The 14,032-nt window shown below is 39.0% G+C and overlaps 1 protein-coding gene across 3 annotated transcripts in view; it reads left to right on the top strand.

Annotated features, from left to right (window-relative positions):
• pdlim2 (PDZ and LIM domain 2 (mystique)) overlaps positions 1–14,032 on the top strand; it is a 42,222-nt gene that overhangs the window by 6,636 nt on the left and 21,554 nt on the right. For all 3 annotated transcript variants that reach the window (XR_003674804.1, XM_028457649.1, XM_028457648.1), the window contains exons 2-3: positions 9,368–9,496; positions 11,149–11,300. Coding sequence is in view for 2 of the 3 variants with exons in the window: in XM_028457649.1 (XP_028313450.1) it covers positions 9,404–9,496; positions 11,149–11,300 (245 nt within the window). In the remaining variant the exon portion in view is untranslated. The remainder of the gene's footprint in view (positions 1–9,367; positions 9,497–11,148; positions 11,301–14,032) is intronic.

Here is a 14,032-nt window from a genome sequence, read left to right as displayed (position 1 = left end):
GACCCTGCAACCCTTCCAGTGAGTTAGACCTCTGAGGCTCTCTGCATGTTGGAACAACAAATCTCAAATCCAGCATTACGAAAGTTCAGTAGTTCCCTCATTCCTCTATCTGCTTTGCCTTTGGGGGCAATCTCTCAAAGATGCAACAAGCACCAGTAATGTCTTTTTAGGACAATGTTAGGGCTTTTCCTCCAAGAGCACGGAGTTTTTGATTGGTGCTATTGTTGGAGATGGCGCTAAGTTAGAGCTCCTCTTGTTTAGCTGAAGAACCGATTTGGTTTTCCACTGCAAAAGCGGCAGGCTAGAGCCACATCCTCCCGTCACCGTAAAACGTCAGTACGTCACTAATAACGTAGCAGTTTACCCATGGGGATTTGCGCCATAATTAATACCGGTCTTCACTGGAGTCCCTGGAATCTGCGACAACGTTTGGGAACACAGGTAATTATCAGACGTTTTATTTTTTACTGTTTGCCTTTGCTAATCTACATAGCTTTGACTACGCTTGCATTAGTAAAGCAGATAAATTCAATAAGTTGATTTTGATGTGTGTTTATCATTATAGATGCTCTTAAGGGTGACTCTGTGCACGTCCGTGATCGTGCTGCTGCTGGGACTCAATAGGACCAGAATCAGCGCAAGTTTGTGTCAAACTTACGTGTGTCCTGATGTCATTCCATTGATCTGCATTTGCACAGAGGACTTACTTTGTGTCTGACTGAAGGGATGCTGTTGTATTTAAATAAACATGTTTGTGTCCACTTCATCATGCTGTTTAACTTGTGTTTGTGATGTTATAAATGATGGACACATGACACCACATTTGTTTTATACCCACTGCTGCTGTTTGATTTGTTTCAATAAATTGTTTGCATTATTTTATATAAAAGTCCTACTCCTTAAGTATTGCATGAACTTTATATTCCTATAAATGTATCAAAATAAAAAATACAAACCTAATATAGTATGTGCTGCAGCAGGGCAGGTTAGCAATCTATCTTGGGGCAAAAAATAACACATGCTGATGTTTGGATTTCTGGATGTAAAGAGTACTTAAATTATCGGAAAAAAATAAATGTGTGTGCTTACAAGTAGGCATTAAACGATGAACAAAGTCCTTGTAGAATACAGAATGTATAACTTTATTTACACAATGTGAAAATAGATTTACGAACCAACTATATATTTATATAAACATTTACTTTTGAGAAGGATTCTGGGTTTTCTATTGCAAAGGGCCATAGCCTGCCGCTGGAAACACCAGTCCGACCAGTGCTGTGGTGTATACCATGAGCTGGAGGCTCTGGGCCATGAACCGTGTCCCTGACTGCTCCATGGAAGAACATTTGCATTAACATTGCCTCAAAATTCACGTCATTAACTCTGAAATGTGCAAGAAATGTTGTTACTGTATAGTTCAGTAATATTATTACATGGCCATTGTGTAACAAAAAGGGAAGTTCTGAATACAGGTCAATTATGTATTGCTGCTGCTTTCAGGAATATGCTACTACTTTGTTTCTGGCTGCCTTCTACTCTTAAACATGTTCATTAATGATTCCCTACCCCTTTAGCACCGAAAGAATATCTGTAATATTACGTGAATATCTGTAAAAGTCATGGTTTTCTATTAGCTCTGTCTGCTAGTGCGTAGTATCTCTTCTTCACTGTTAGAATAACTGCATGCCAACCGACCACTTTTTAAAGTCCAATTGTTAAGGCAAAAAAACACATTTCCAGTTGCACTTTTAAAAAGAAAAAGAACTATTATGCAGTTTTGCATTGTTTACTATAGAACCACAACTTAATTTAATAAACTTCTTCATTTTTATTATTCTTTTATTTCATTCAAGATTTATTTTTAGTTAAATTGCATTGTTTTGAATAGTTTATCAAGGGATTCTTTTGACAATGAAAAATAAAAGGAATTAGTACAGTATTTTTTAGTTTTTTCCCCAAAAAAATAAAGGAATATTTTTCAGTCAGTTGTCTACAGTACCATTTTGTAAAATAAATTGTGAGAGAATTGTATCGTGAATCGAATCGTATCGGGAGTTGAGTGAATCGTTACATCCCTAACAGGGTGAAATAAAACTTACCAGGATTAGTAACAGTTCTACAGGACGAGTGCCATGGTGGCTGTAGTTCTGTTCAGTCTGCGGGGCTTCGTCCATTTTCCCCTGAATCTCTTCAGACACCCACTGTACCAAGAAACAATGTTCTCCTCCTCTGACCACTGCTGTCTTCTTGGACTCACTTTTTTTAAATGTTTTTTTTGTCCAATGTACGCTAACAGTCGCTCGCAAGCTAAAAAAAGATGGTTGCTTTTAGTTTTTGGAGGACCAACGATAACCCTGCCCAGCACTCACCCACTTTGGAACTGGGCTGTAGCCCATAAGTTATTTGGGGCCAGCGTAGCTCTCGTTTTTGGCTCCAAGAGCTGGAGCTCTGTTGGTGGAAACCAAATGTATTGGCGACAAAAGCATGCGCTAGCTCCAAGTTAGCTCCTGCCCGGTGGAAAAGGCCCCTCTGTGTGCACGGCTGGCTGGAGTCTCTGTGGAGACTGGATTACAGTGAAGTCATTCCTGAGCTAATTATGGAGTTTTCCTCTTCAGTGGTGCTACATTAACATGTTATTCATATGTGCAACTGTAGTGTGTTGTGAATGCTTCCTTGTTCTGTACATTATACTATGATAATAATCTATGCCAAGTGTGTTGAGTGGTTTTTATGACATGCATACGTCTTCCGACAAACGTAAAAATATAACTCAATTTCTTTCCATTTCCAGCCTGTTAATTCTCAGGTCACTTACTTTTTATACATGCATGTATATGAACATGCCATAAATTCATTTACAAATTTTTAACTTTTGTCTGAGTTCTAGAGCCTGATCATATTTGGTCTTAAAATTTTAAAGAATATTTTAAGATTCTTAAATTAATGTTTAATAGTAATAGTTATTTTCTTGGGGTTGTTTTTAGAAGAAGCAACAATGACTTGGTGAGAGTGTGTGTTAGATTAACATAGGTTTTACAGTTTACCCAACAGGTTTGAAGAACTAAAGATCATCACTAAACAACTTAAAGATCTTTATTTCAAGATGAGACACAAAATATTCCAGAATTCAGAATGGAATTTGATCAGATTTGTGAGGCTTTTGAAATGCATGATTTGTCCCAAAACATGTAGGGTTTGGTCAGTCATTTGGCTATTTCCTTTAGAGGAGGTGAAGTCTGTCATCATGGCAAGATTTTGGAGTAAGAAGATTGTGATGAAATCTGCAATGTGGATCAGGTCTGGGTGAAATTCTGTTGGGTGATAGAGGAATCATAAAATTTTATGAACATCGCTTAATTACAAACCAAGATATGAATGTTTTAAATTTAGCCAATGATGAGAGAGGGATTTTTCAAACTGTCAAAATTTGTATGTTGATTCAGATCAACCTCAAAATCTAATCAATTGTTGCTTATCCCATTTCGGATATTTTCTGAAAATTTCAGCAAAATCTTTTAGTTGGCGGTAACACTGCTTCCGATTGTACTTGGAACCCGGAAAGATCCAGCTTGTCAATTTTCAACCTCCAAGGCTAATTGTTGAGGGTAAAAAAAATGCCTTTTGGGGAAATATATTGCTACTTAAGGGTAAGAGATAGAGAGAAACATTGTATACTGTAAATATGACTTGAACACACCAGCGAGGGGAATCTTGCATGCGTCATTGAACCATAGACTGTAGAACGAATGCCTTGAGCATCACTACAGTGTTCCAATTAAAAGCGGGAATGAAAATGCCACTACATGGTTATTATACACTTTAAATAACACACATGCCAAATAAGAAGACAGATAAAAGTTGAGAAAGTGACCGTTTACCTCTTACTATGAGCGTCGTCATCGCCTCGAGCTGCTTGGATCCTGCCTGAATTCCAGAGTCGGAGTCCCGAGGTCAAGGGCCATTCTATTGTACGTTTCTGATTTGTCGGCATAATTACTTTCGTCACATGAATTTGTGACGCGTGATGGCAAATTAACATGAAATAAGTTGGCATGAGAAAAATAGAGAAAAGGCACAAAAACCTTTTTTCTAAGAAAATTATTTTTTTTTTTTTGCAAAACATGCTAGTTGAAGTCATGAAAAAAACACTCCATGCTTCAAATACCCATAGCAAATGTTTTGAAAAGGTAAACTTTGTGGTAAACGGCTTGCTTTAGTGCAGAGCAGCAGCTTCTGTGTTTGGGAGGAGGGTAATCCACAGCTGATTAACATGTCTGCTTTATTTGACTATTCATACTTTTGTTATTGGTTTGGGCCAAAAGACTTTACGTTGAAGTATAACACATGGCTACTTAAGCATATACTGTATTTTGATGGAGTCTGACAAAGGCTGCTTCAGGAAGTGTGTGTTTTACGATAGCAGCAGCAGAGTAATTCCTTAACTACAGTCAGCTGCTTTAAATACATTGCTACGGGGTTGGATTAATATAAATTAATGTAATTGTACAGCTTGTTTTTGTTGTCCCTCAGCAGGCTGCTCTGATAGGTGTGAAACTTTTGAGGGCTGTCATTTTTTCTTTTATGTACTTTGGAGACTGCCAACATTCAAATGGCCATAACGTCTTCAAATATTTTTTGATTTTTATGTGTGACATCATTAGAAATTACACTTTCAGAATCTGTTAATAACTCAATTTGTCCATCCATGGTTTTCTCATGGCACGACAGTTATTCAAGTGATTTTTGAAGTGAAAATAATTTTTTGGTGGTAACCCATTAAAATGGTGTCATCTGCACCACCTGTTTGTGTGCAAGTAAGACTTAAACACATCTATTGCTGGTCAGAAATGAGAGTATTTAATGTTAGCTCCAGTATTTCAGATGCTGAACTAGAGGCCTGATTTCATGTATGGGAATTCCTTCCTTTGTGCGCGACGTTTTGAACTCTGCTGCCAAATGTGGAGCTCCAACAAAAGCAGCGAGATGTCACCAGAAGAGAATTCACCTTTTTCTTTGGTGCTCTGACCCATCAGCTCTTTAGCAGAATGGCAAAGATTCACCCAACTGTGTTCAGCACTTTCCTTATAGCCTATAGCAACCCCGCCTCTTTAGCTCATCAGTGGCCAATTAAACAGAGCACAGCATCACAATGAGGCTTTTTTTCTCTCCACTATCTTCTCATACTCTCGCCCTCCTCTAACTTTGTGCCCTGCGTGTGTTTTTACGGAGCAAATGGGGAAGGTTTACATAGAATTATCAAGATGCTTGTTCAATATCGGTTGTCCTATAAGAGAAGCTGGTGGGGCTCCTGGCAGTAATGACACCCCCAGAGGCTGGGAAAGCTTTAGGAGGCTGCTCCATGTAATTATCACAACAGCACCTATTCCTGGAGGCCTCAGCAGTTAAGAGCCTAATGACGGTGAGCCCAGTAACTGTGCTAATTGGCTCTCACTGTCAATGGTTAACTGGGTCTGTGCTGCATCTCCTAAATACTCGAGGAATGTGCAAACAGTTTGCGTGGATGTTGGGCTGCTGCACGAGATCTACATACCTAGGTGATGGGTATTAGTTTTTTGTTCATCATATTTTCAGGAAGAGATATTAGAAATATGCAAAGACTGACATGTTATGATCTGTACTGAGACACTGAATAAAACTCTATAACTAAACTATAGGCATTCCTGTGTGTGTACACTAGTACACCGTGGCTCAGGTGGTAGAGGGTCATCTTCTGATTGAGAGGTTGGGGGTTCGATCCCAGTACCTGACTGTGTCGAAGTGTCCTTGGGCAAGACACTGAACCCTAAGTTGCTCCCAGTGGTCGACAAGCACCTTGCATGGCAGTTCTGTCCCACTGGTGTGTGAATGTGAGAGTGATTGGGTGAATGAGCTGATGTGTAAAGTGCTTTGAGACTGCTTCAGTGTGGTGATAAAGCGCTATATAAAATCAAGTCCATTTACCAAGTCCATTTAGTAACTTTCCCTTGCGTTGTTAGAAAACCAAAGAAAATGTTTGTTCTTGTACATTTATTTTGTGTGAAAATTTAAATGCGCTCTCTTTCAGAAGTACTAATCAATGTTTTTTTTTTTTTTTTCCATTACATGACAACTGTTTTTATTTGAATATTTATTCTCACTTGTCAGTCTGAGCTTTGTTTTGATTTAAAACTTAGTTGAGAAAATGGTTCTGCTTGAGGCATTTACTGGTTGAAAGAGCTAGTCTGTAGTTGTGGTGGTGGCGTTTGTGAACCTGTAAGCACTTATCCAATCTTCACATCATCCCAGCACATGGCTCTGTGTCTTGTATAGTCACAGAGAAACCAGACAAGCTACATCTGGAGCTATTAGTAAACCCTAAAAGAAGTGAAAACTTTGGTAACCATCAAGTTAAAAATGAACAGACACGCTACTTGTGGTGTTTTCTGCCAATGTTTTAGTCCTCTCTAGTTTAAACTCACATGTTAATCATTGTGGATGTTGCGATCAGAATGACTACAACTCCAACACAACTGTTCTCTGAATGATGCCCATAGACACAGGACCCCAAGAGCCATGGCTGCCTCTGATCATTATGTTATGAAATAGACTAAAAGCTGCCCTTTCACTGTGATTTCCTGCCATAGTCCAAAAACACAAGGTTAATTAGAGACAAATTATGGCTGTGCATGATGGGCTTTACATGATCAGGATTTTTGGGCCGATCATCAATCAGTGAGTTTAAAAAAAAAAAAAAAAAAAAAAAAACTGTCACCGTTCCGATCATATGAATTCAGGTTGGTTTTTCTAGGAAACTACCAAATTCGTTACAACCTGATACACATTCACAGAAAAGCAAACAATACCATTTTTCGGGACCTAAACGCAGCCTTGTGACTGTGAGGGAGTGGTGGAGTTGAAGAATTTCCAAGCAGGACATGAACATAACATTTGTTGTCAGAGTGTGTGGGTGCGTGGCCCTTAACTGCGAATGAATACCCTAGTCGCTCGACCAATCGTGCCGAGTGAGGGAGGGTGTAAGACTGAAGCAGATCGATTATAAGCTGTATGCCGTTTTTAGTGATTTGCAAAATAATAGTTGTAGCTGTTGAATTAAACAGAAGTCCCATGTCATACTCAATGACTAGGGGTGGGAACCTCTGGATACAAAGCTCACGATAACGTTTATCTCACGATATTGCGATTATCGATATATTGGTCAGAAATCAATCTACGATAATCTGACATAACAAGAAAACAAAAGATTAAGTGAAAAAATACAATTTTTATTTTATATCTCTGAAAGACAAATTGAAAAAGTGCCCTATGAACAGTGACACTATTTTAGTGCAACATTTATGTAAATAAGTGTCAACATACCAATGTAAACAAATAAGTATCTCCAATAGTGCTTTCTATAAACCAAAAAATAAGGTCTTTTTACCAGTGACACCATTATAGTGCAATATTCCAGTAAACAAAACATTGGTTCCTTCAACAACCAGTGAGAAAATTTCTGTGAAGACCTACCTGCACATTTTAGTGAAAAAGCAGAAAAGATTTTGGAAAAAAATGTAAAAAAAAATTGATACTTAGCGCGAGCATATCGATAATCGATCGTGCCAAAAAATATCGTGATATATCGTCACACTCCTATCAATGACTGTGAAGCAAATACAAGAGAGTTGCAGATGAAGCTGCAGAGGCAGACAACACTGGAACTACGTGAAGCCTCTATTAGCATTAGGAGCAAATACATATTTACTGACTGTTGCAAAACCTGTTGTTGCTTATAGTCCATATTCACAAGTGCACAGCGGGGGTGGGGGGGCACACACATACACACACAATTGCTTCTGTGTCCACCATCGCCCTGAAACGGACAGATGTGTCCACTATGAAAGCGAAAGTAAACGGGAGGCATCGCTCTGCTTTAGGACTCTCACTTTTAACATGCTCAGGCTGAATAAACAAAACTACTGCGCACACACAGTGGCTAACAGCAGACACTGTCCTCGCTTTCAGAGCCAGTAGACGGGGGGGAAAAAAGTCCGGTGCTGAAGTGCTTCACTCCATCCGAGAGACATTTTCTCCGTTTTCTCGTAGGTTTTTACTTTTTGTTCACAAATGCGAGTGAAATAAACAACTCTTCGGTGTAAATGAGAAGGATAAAACAATGCAATGAGCGCATCTACAGAAACTTTCATCACGATAATGATATCATTGATGGACCGGCAAATTAAGACATTACAGCCGATCACATTAATTGCATAAAATGCTAAATATCGGCCGGTCCAATATAGCCGATCAGATCGGTGTAAAGCCTAGTGCATGTATTAAAGATGGACATAGCACATTTTAATGTTAAGAGAATTAGATGCTTCGTCCATATATAAGTTCATATTATTCACAGAACACAAAGAACGAAGCATCAATGCATTTTTTTAAACCATATAATTTATGCAATAAGGTTTTCTTACCAAAGCACTAAAGTGTTTGCCATTGAGGGTTCTGCACACCCCACACTGACCTTACCAATCTCAGCATGATGTAAAAGCTCTGGTTTTATCAATAATTATTCATCCACATTTGGATTACTTTCTCATCTGTGCTGCCCAGATCATGTCTAAATTTGTGATAAACAAAAATCACCCAAGAATCTTAAAGTATTCCAGCAAACGATAAAAAGTTATGAGTGATGTCATTTATTATCCGAAAGCTTCAAAGATGATGATTTTGAACACATTTTTAAATATAATTCTGTCAAACCTGTCTATAGGAGAGTGCTATGGTTCCTTCATGGGGTTTCAATTAACTTTTGTAAAACATTGGAAATAAATCCCACATTTACATTGTCTTCAGAAGTCAACAATGAACTTTGAGACACAAAGAGTTTGTAAACAGTTAAACCTGAATTGGACCTGATGCATTTATAAACCCAACTTTTGATTAGTTGTGCAACTCTTTTTGTACAGTATATGTTTAAATTTGAATGTTTATTTATTTGCACTGTGTAGCCTATAGACACAGCGGGCAGGGTTGAGTGACACATGTTTATGTCCATGTGTGCTTGTAGCTTGTTTGTCTTTGTTGTGTTTATTAAACATTTGGATGTAATAAAATTGGCTCAGCAGTTGGTTTAGGAATCTTTTTTCTGTTTCTTCTAAATTCTTCTCATTCTTTTGGATGTGGGGAACACAAATCATGTCATCGGTCTTAATCTAGTAGACAAATGAAATGTTTTATGCTAATGTTGCTGTTCTCTCTCATGTCTGTAATTGTAGGCCTGAATACTTTGAAGTGACACTTAAATTCAATACCCACCTTAGTTTCTAACATGAAAGTCATGATTAATCCTATTTCTGCAACATCTCTTTTATTTGTTTTCTAGAGTTTTTGCCAGAGTGTTACTCCATCTAATCACCCAATGGCGTTGACGGTCAACCTGATTGGTCCTTCACCCTGGGGCTTCAGAATATGTGGAGGAAGGGATTTCAAAAAATCCTTGACTGTATCAAAGGTATTTAACTACATCTGGCCTGTTTTTGAACTTGGTCACACCTAATCAAACCATATCCCGTGTTTTTGTCAAAACATGGCATGTCATGCTAAGTCAACTTCCCACTCTCAACACCCCTTTTCTTGTCTTTGTTTATGTGGACTAGCGCTTCACACCTATTTCCTCGAGCACTGAACTCGTCAAAATAAAGTGGAAGTAGATTGCATTAGAAGGAAATGTCTGATTACAGTAGCAGTAAGCTGAGGTGGGAGGTGAGGTGTCCCAGAGTGTGGATGTGCAAGTGTGGGTTTGTGTTTCTGAGCTGCTGCTTGTTTTACCTCAAGCTAAAGCCCAACAAATTCTAGTTCAACATGCACATGTTTTTTCTCTAAATATTTCTCATCTTACTGTCTTTTAAAAAGAAAGCATGACTTAAGAGGTGCAAACATATGCTCTTTTAAGTTGACGTTGTACGATAAGCACCACCAGGAAATCATGTTCAGACTAACGTTGGTATGCCGGAGACACCCTGTCCTGCCTGCCACATACCCCGGTCTTAGATCAACACCACAGCCTGGAATTTCTCCCCTCGCTTGCAGGGATTCTCCTCCAGTAGCTCCAGGGATCATAAAGGAAAAGTTATGGCAGAGTGATGGCCATGCACCAATGCATCAAACAGCTGGAGTTTCAACTTCAAAACTATTTATTGTTCAGCTTGACCTTCCAGCTCATGCAAGAAAAATATTTCCTTGCTTGTGAAATGTGATCAAGCTCAATATTTGGGTACTGCAGTCCAGTAAACAACTCTAGACTTTAGTTTGTCTCAAATATCAAAAGGATGCAGTTATTTGACAGAAGCAGTAAAATGTGTTACTACAACTGGTTTGGAAAGCTTGGCAGCTCCTCTCACCCCATTGTGACCTGCCCAGCAGTTTAGCAGCCAAGTGTCTAATCCACTTGGATGATGGATACCCTGCTTTATTCCTGTTGGCCAGAGAGATAGCTTGCTTCTGTTTTTCTTGGGCCCAGACCCGTAAAAATGCCCTCAAACTAATCATAGTTTACGTGAATTAAGGCGTGCCCTGAGTAGAACAGACATGCTTCATGTGAGTCGCCAGAGCAACAGTTGATTGCCTCTCAAGTGGCAACGCTGCCCTCTTGCTTGACTAAACTAAGTTTGCTGATTGACTTGGTCTTTCCCCTCATTTTCCCAACAAGAGCCTGGAATGAAACCTTGATCATTGGTAATTTATTTTGACATGCATACTGTATTTTCTTACTTTTCTCTGAGAGGAAAGAACTGTTTGTAGCAAACGTCATACATTTTGACAGCCGCTATGTTTTGGCCCATTAGTGTGGAATTCTCCTTGATCTGGAAATATGACATTGGTTTTGACATGCAGTCAGAATAGCTGCAAAGGTCAGGCTAAGTCAAACAATCAAGTAATGTCACTGTCACTGTTCCAAAAATGTCAAGATGCTGTTGATGTTGCTTGTCAACAGATATTTTACAGAGGTGGTGGAAAAACATCATCTTTAGTATGTTCTAAATTATTGTCTGTCACTCTCTAATTATTCACAGTTATAAGACATGAACTCATCATTCTTAATATTACTTAGATGTCATTTATTTCAAAAGCCGAGCCATTAACTGTATTGTTCTTGTTGAATAGGTCAACGGAGGCAGCAAGGCTGAACAAGCAGACCTGCAGCTCGGAGACATTATCTTGAAGATCAATGGAGAGAACACTGTGGATATGCTGAATGTGGAAGCCCAGAACAAGATCAAAAACTCTAAGACCAGTCTGCAGCTATTGGTGGAGAGGTATGAAGATGCATTTTTAGAATTCAAGCACATTGAATTGCCTTGTGTATGACATGCACTATACAAAAACATTAGCATCGCCACGCCTTAATCAAAAGCTCATGTTATGAATCAATTTGAATTAGTAAAAGTCTCCTAATTCTTTTGTTTGTGCACAGGCGGATGTTGTGGCAGCCATAGTCCGTCGATACATTAATTTTACTCCACCTTCTGCACACTGTACAAACAAAACAAGTGATTGTAATCAGGGGAAATTCCAGCATGAATGAGGAAAAAGCAGTGTTCCCTTTTCCTTGCTTTGCTGAAAAAAAGAAAACCTTCTTTTGCAAGTGCAGAGGCCTCATTTGGATCCGAGTTGCTTGTAAAAACGTTTCCTTTACAGCCAGGGCTGTTCTTGGCTGGCATTTTGGGTAAAGATCCTCCCTGAATCCTTATTTTGCCACTATTATCTTGCCAGCCTCTGTAATAGGGCTTTCACTCCTGTTGCAGCCTGTTGCTGTTCTGCACACATTACCACACTCGGTCTCAAACACAGACTTCCTTCTTGGATATCCAATGTTCATGTGAAGTAATTCCCCCCCCCCCCCCCCCCCCCAACTGACTCCAGGTCTCACACCAAACATAAAGAAAACATTCTGTCACCTTTGCACCATAGATGTGCTGTCTTTTATCTTCCCCAGTTACTCTCGGCAGGTGTCAGCAACAGTGTTGGTTAATCTAGCCCCGTAGTTGTTTTTATTTGATAAAGCAGCCACTCCACCTCTGTCTTGCCTTTTCATGCTGGAGTGATGCCAGCAGGATAAAGTCCTCAGTGCAGGGACGGACAGTGTAGTGATAAGGCTGGTAGTGAAATGCAATTTAGCAGACTTTGTTCTTGTATACTTAATCAAGTCATGAAGGAATGATACTTAAATTACTTTACAAAAAATGTGACGCATACGACTTTACCAATATCCAATATTTAACAGTTCATCTTTTTTTTTTTTTACTCATCATGATTAAGGCTTATTACATAGCTTTTAATACTTTCTTTACTGCAGGTTACAATTCTAACAGCTTTGGTTTATGGGCTTGTAGGGATAAACAATCACAGGCGCAAACAATACAGAGACACTAGTAAACCTATTCTGTGAGATCATGTACATGCTAAATGAGAACATGTAAACCATGCTCCAAAAGGCCTGGGCAGAATTTAACCGTTTTGTCTAGCTCCAGCTTGCACCTCAAAAATTATTTAAGGAATATCCAACCCTTGATTACTAATGCCTGGTACAACTTCAGGTGGATCACAGATAATTTGCTCACTAAAAACTTTTTTCATCCGTCAGATTTAAGGCTTTTGTCTTTGCTTCTTTTTTTTAGGTTTTTTGAGCACTTCCTGAAGCCAGTTTCTCTAGGTCATCTCTATGCTTGGGTTCAGCAGGCACAATCGTGTTTTCTAGTTGCGAGCATTTTATATCTTTACATATCCGTGGTTAAAAGTCTGTTTGTGTGTGTTTGTCTCTAACCCATCTTTAATAAATTAAAGGTGTAACCTGAGGTCATAGGGTTAAGTCTAGATGCTGATATTATGACTAACCTAAAAGATTTCTTCCTGTGTAAAGGTCCCAGCTTCTTCGACATCCACACTGGCCACATTTACATGGGAGCTTTAATTCCTCTTTAAAGCAGAATAAAAGTTAATTCCTCTTTAACCTGACCTTGTAAACACTTAATTCCTAATGCTAATGTAATTCTGAATTTAACTTAAATCTGAATTTGGTGGCTGTTAACACCACTTAAAGCCATTTTAAGTTAATTCCGGTCATTTTGCGCATTGCGCCAATTGCGGCGATGATGTATTTGGTGACGACATATTCCAACATGGCCACCCGGACTAGAGCCGACACAATAATAATGAGAGCCTTAAAAGACATGAATTTATTGAAAAGAGTGGATGGACGGAGGCATAAACATGTGGAAATTAACACGGACACATGGACTTATCACACACACGGAGATCAGCAAACGGAGCTCGCTTTACCGGACAGGTGATACTAAAACCCGGAGCGGAGTAAATGTGTCCCAATACTGCTGCACAGGCTGTAATATCACCAAGTTTATCATTGTAATGGTTGTTAGAGCTACTATCTTTACCAGGGAGCAACTGTTTATTCCTGGTTATTGTTTTCTGGGCTTTATTTAATTATTTATTTGATTAAAGATTAAATTGGGGCTTTCGCCTTTATTGGTCATATATGTTTTACATATATGAAATTTGTCCTCTGCATTTAACCAATGACTGAGGAGCAGTATTGCGGCCCCTGGGGAGCAGTTAGGGGTTAAGGGACTTGCTCAACATCAACAGTGGATCCAGGGAGAGATTTGAACCGACAACCGTCCGATTACGAGCGCAGCATTAGTTGCTTCAAAACTACAATCAAGATAAAGGTGAAAGCAGTTCTCGTGTGGTCTTCTGTGTTACAGCCGGCAATAAGAGGTTTGTGTGTTTTTCCCATTAGACGTAATACGTCATGTTTGCCCCCTGTCCATTCAGAGCTTTCCCAACCCCCAGACCTAAAGCAGAATAAACTAAAGCCGAATAAACTGGTTTTCAATGTAAACCTCAGTTCGGGAATTACTATTTCCATGTAAACATGAAGCAGAACACTTTAATTCCGAATGATTTAAATCAGAATAACTATTGCTACATTTTCAGTTGCGCAAATTCCTATTTTACAATAATGTGTTTT

This window comes from Gouania willdenowi, chromosome 9, assembly GCF_900634775.1.
Source record: "Gouania willdenowi chromosome 9, fGouWil2.1, whole genome shotgun sequence".
In the NCBI taxonomy this organism is placed as follows: Eukaryota; Metazoa; Chordata; class Actinopteri; order Blenniiformes; family Gobiesocidae; genus Gouania; species Gouania willdenowi.
This window is presented reverse-complemented; position numbering and strand designations above follow the sequence as displayed.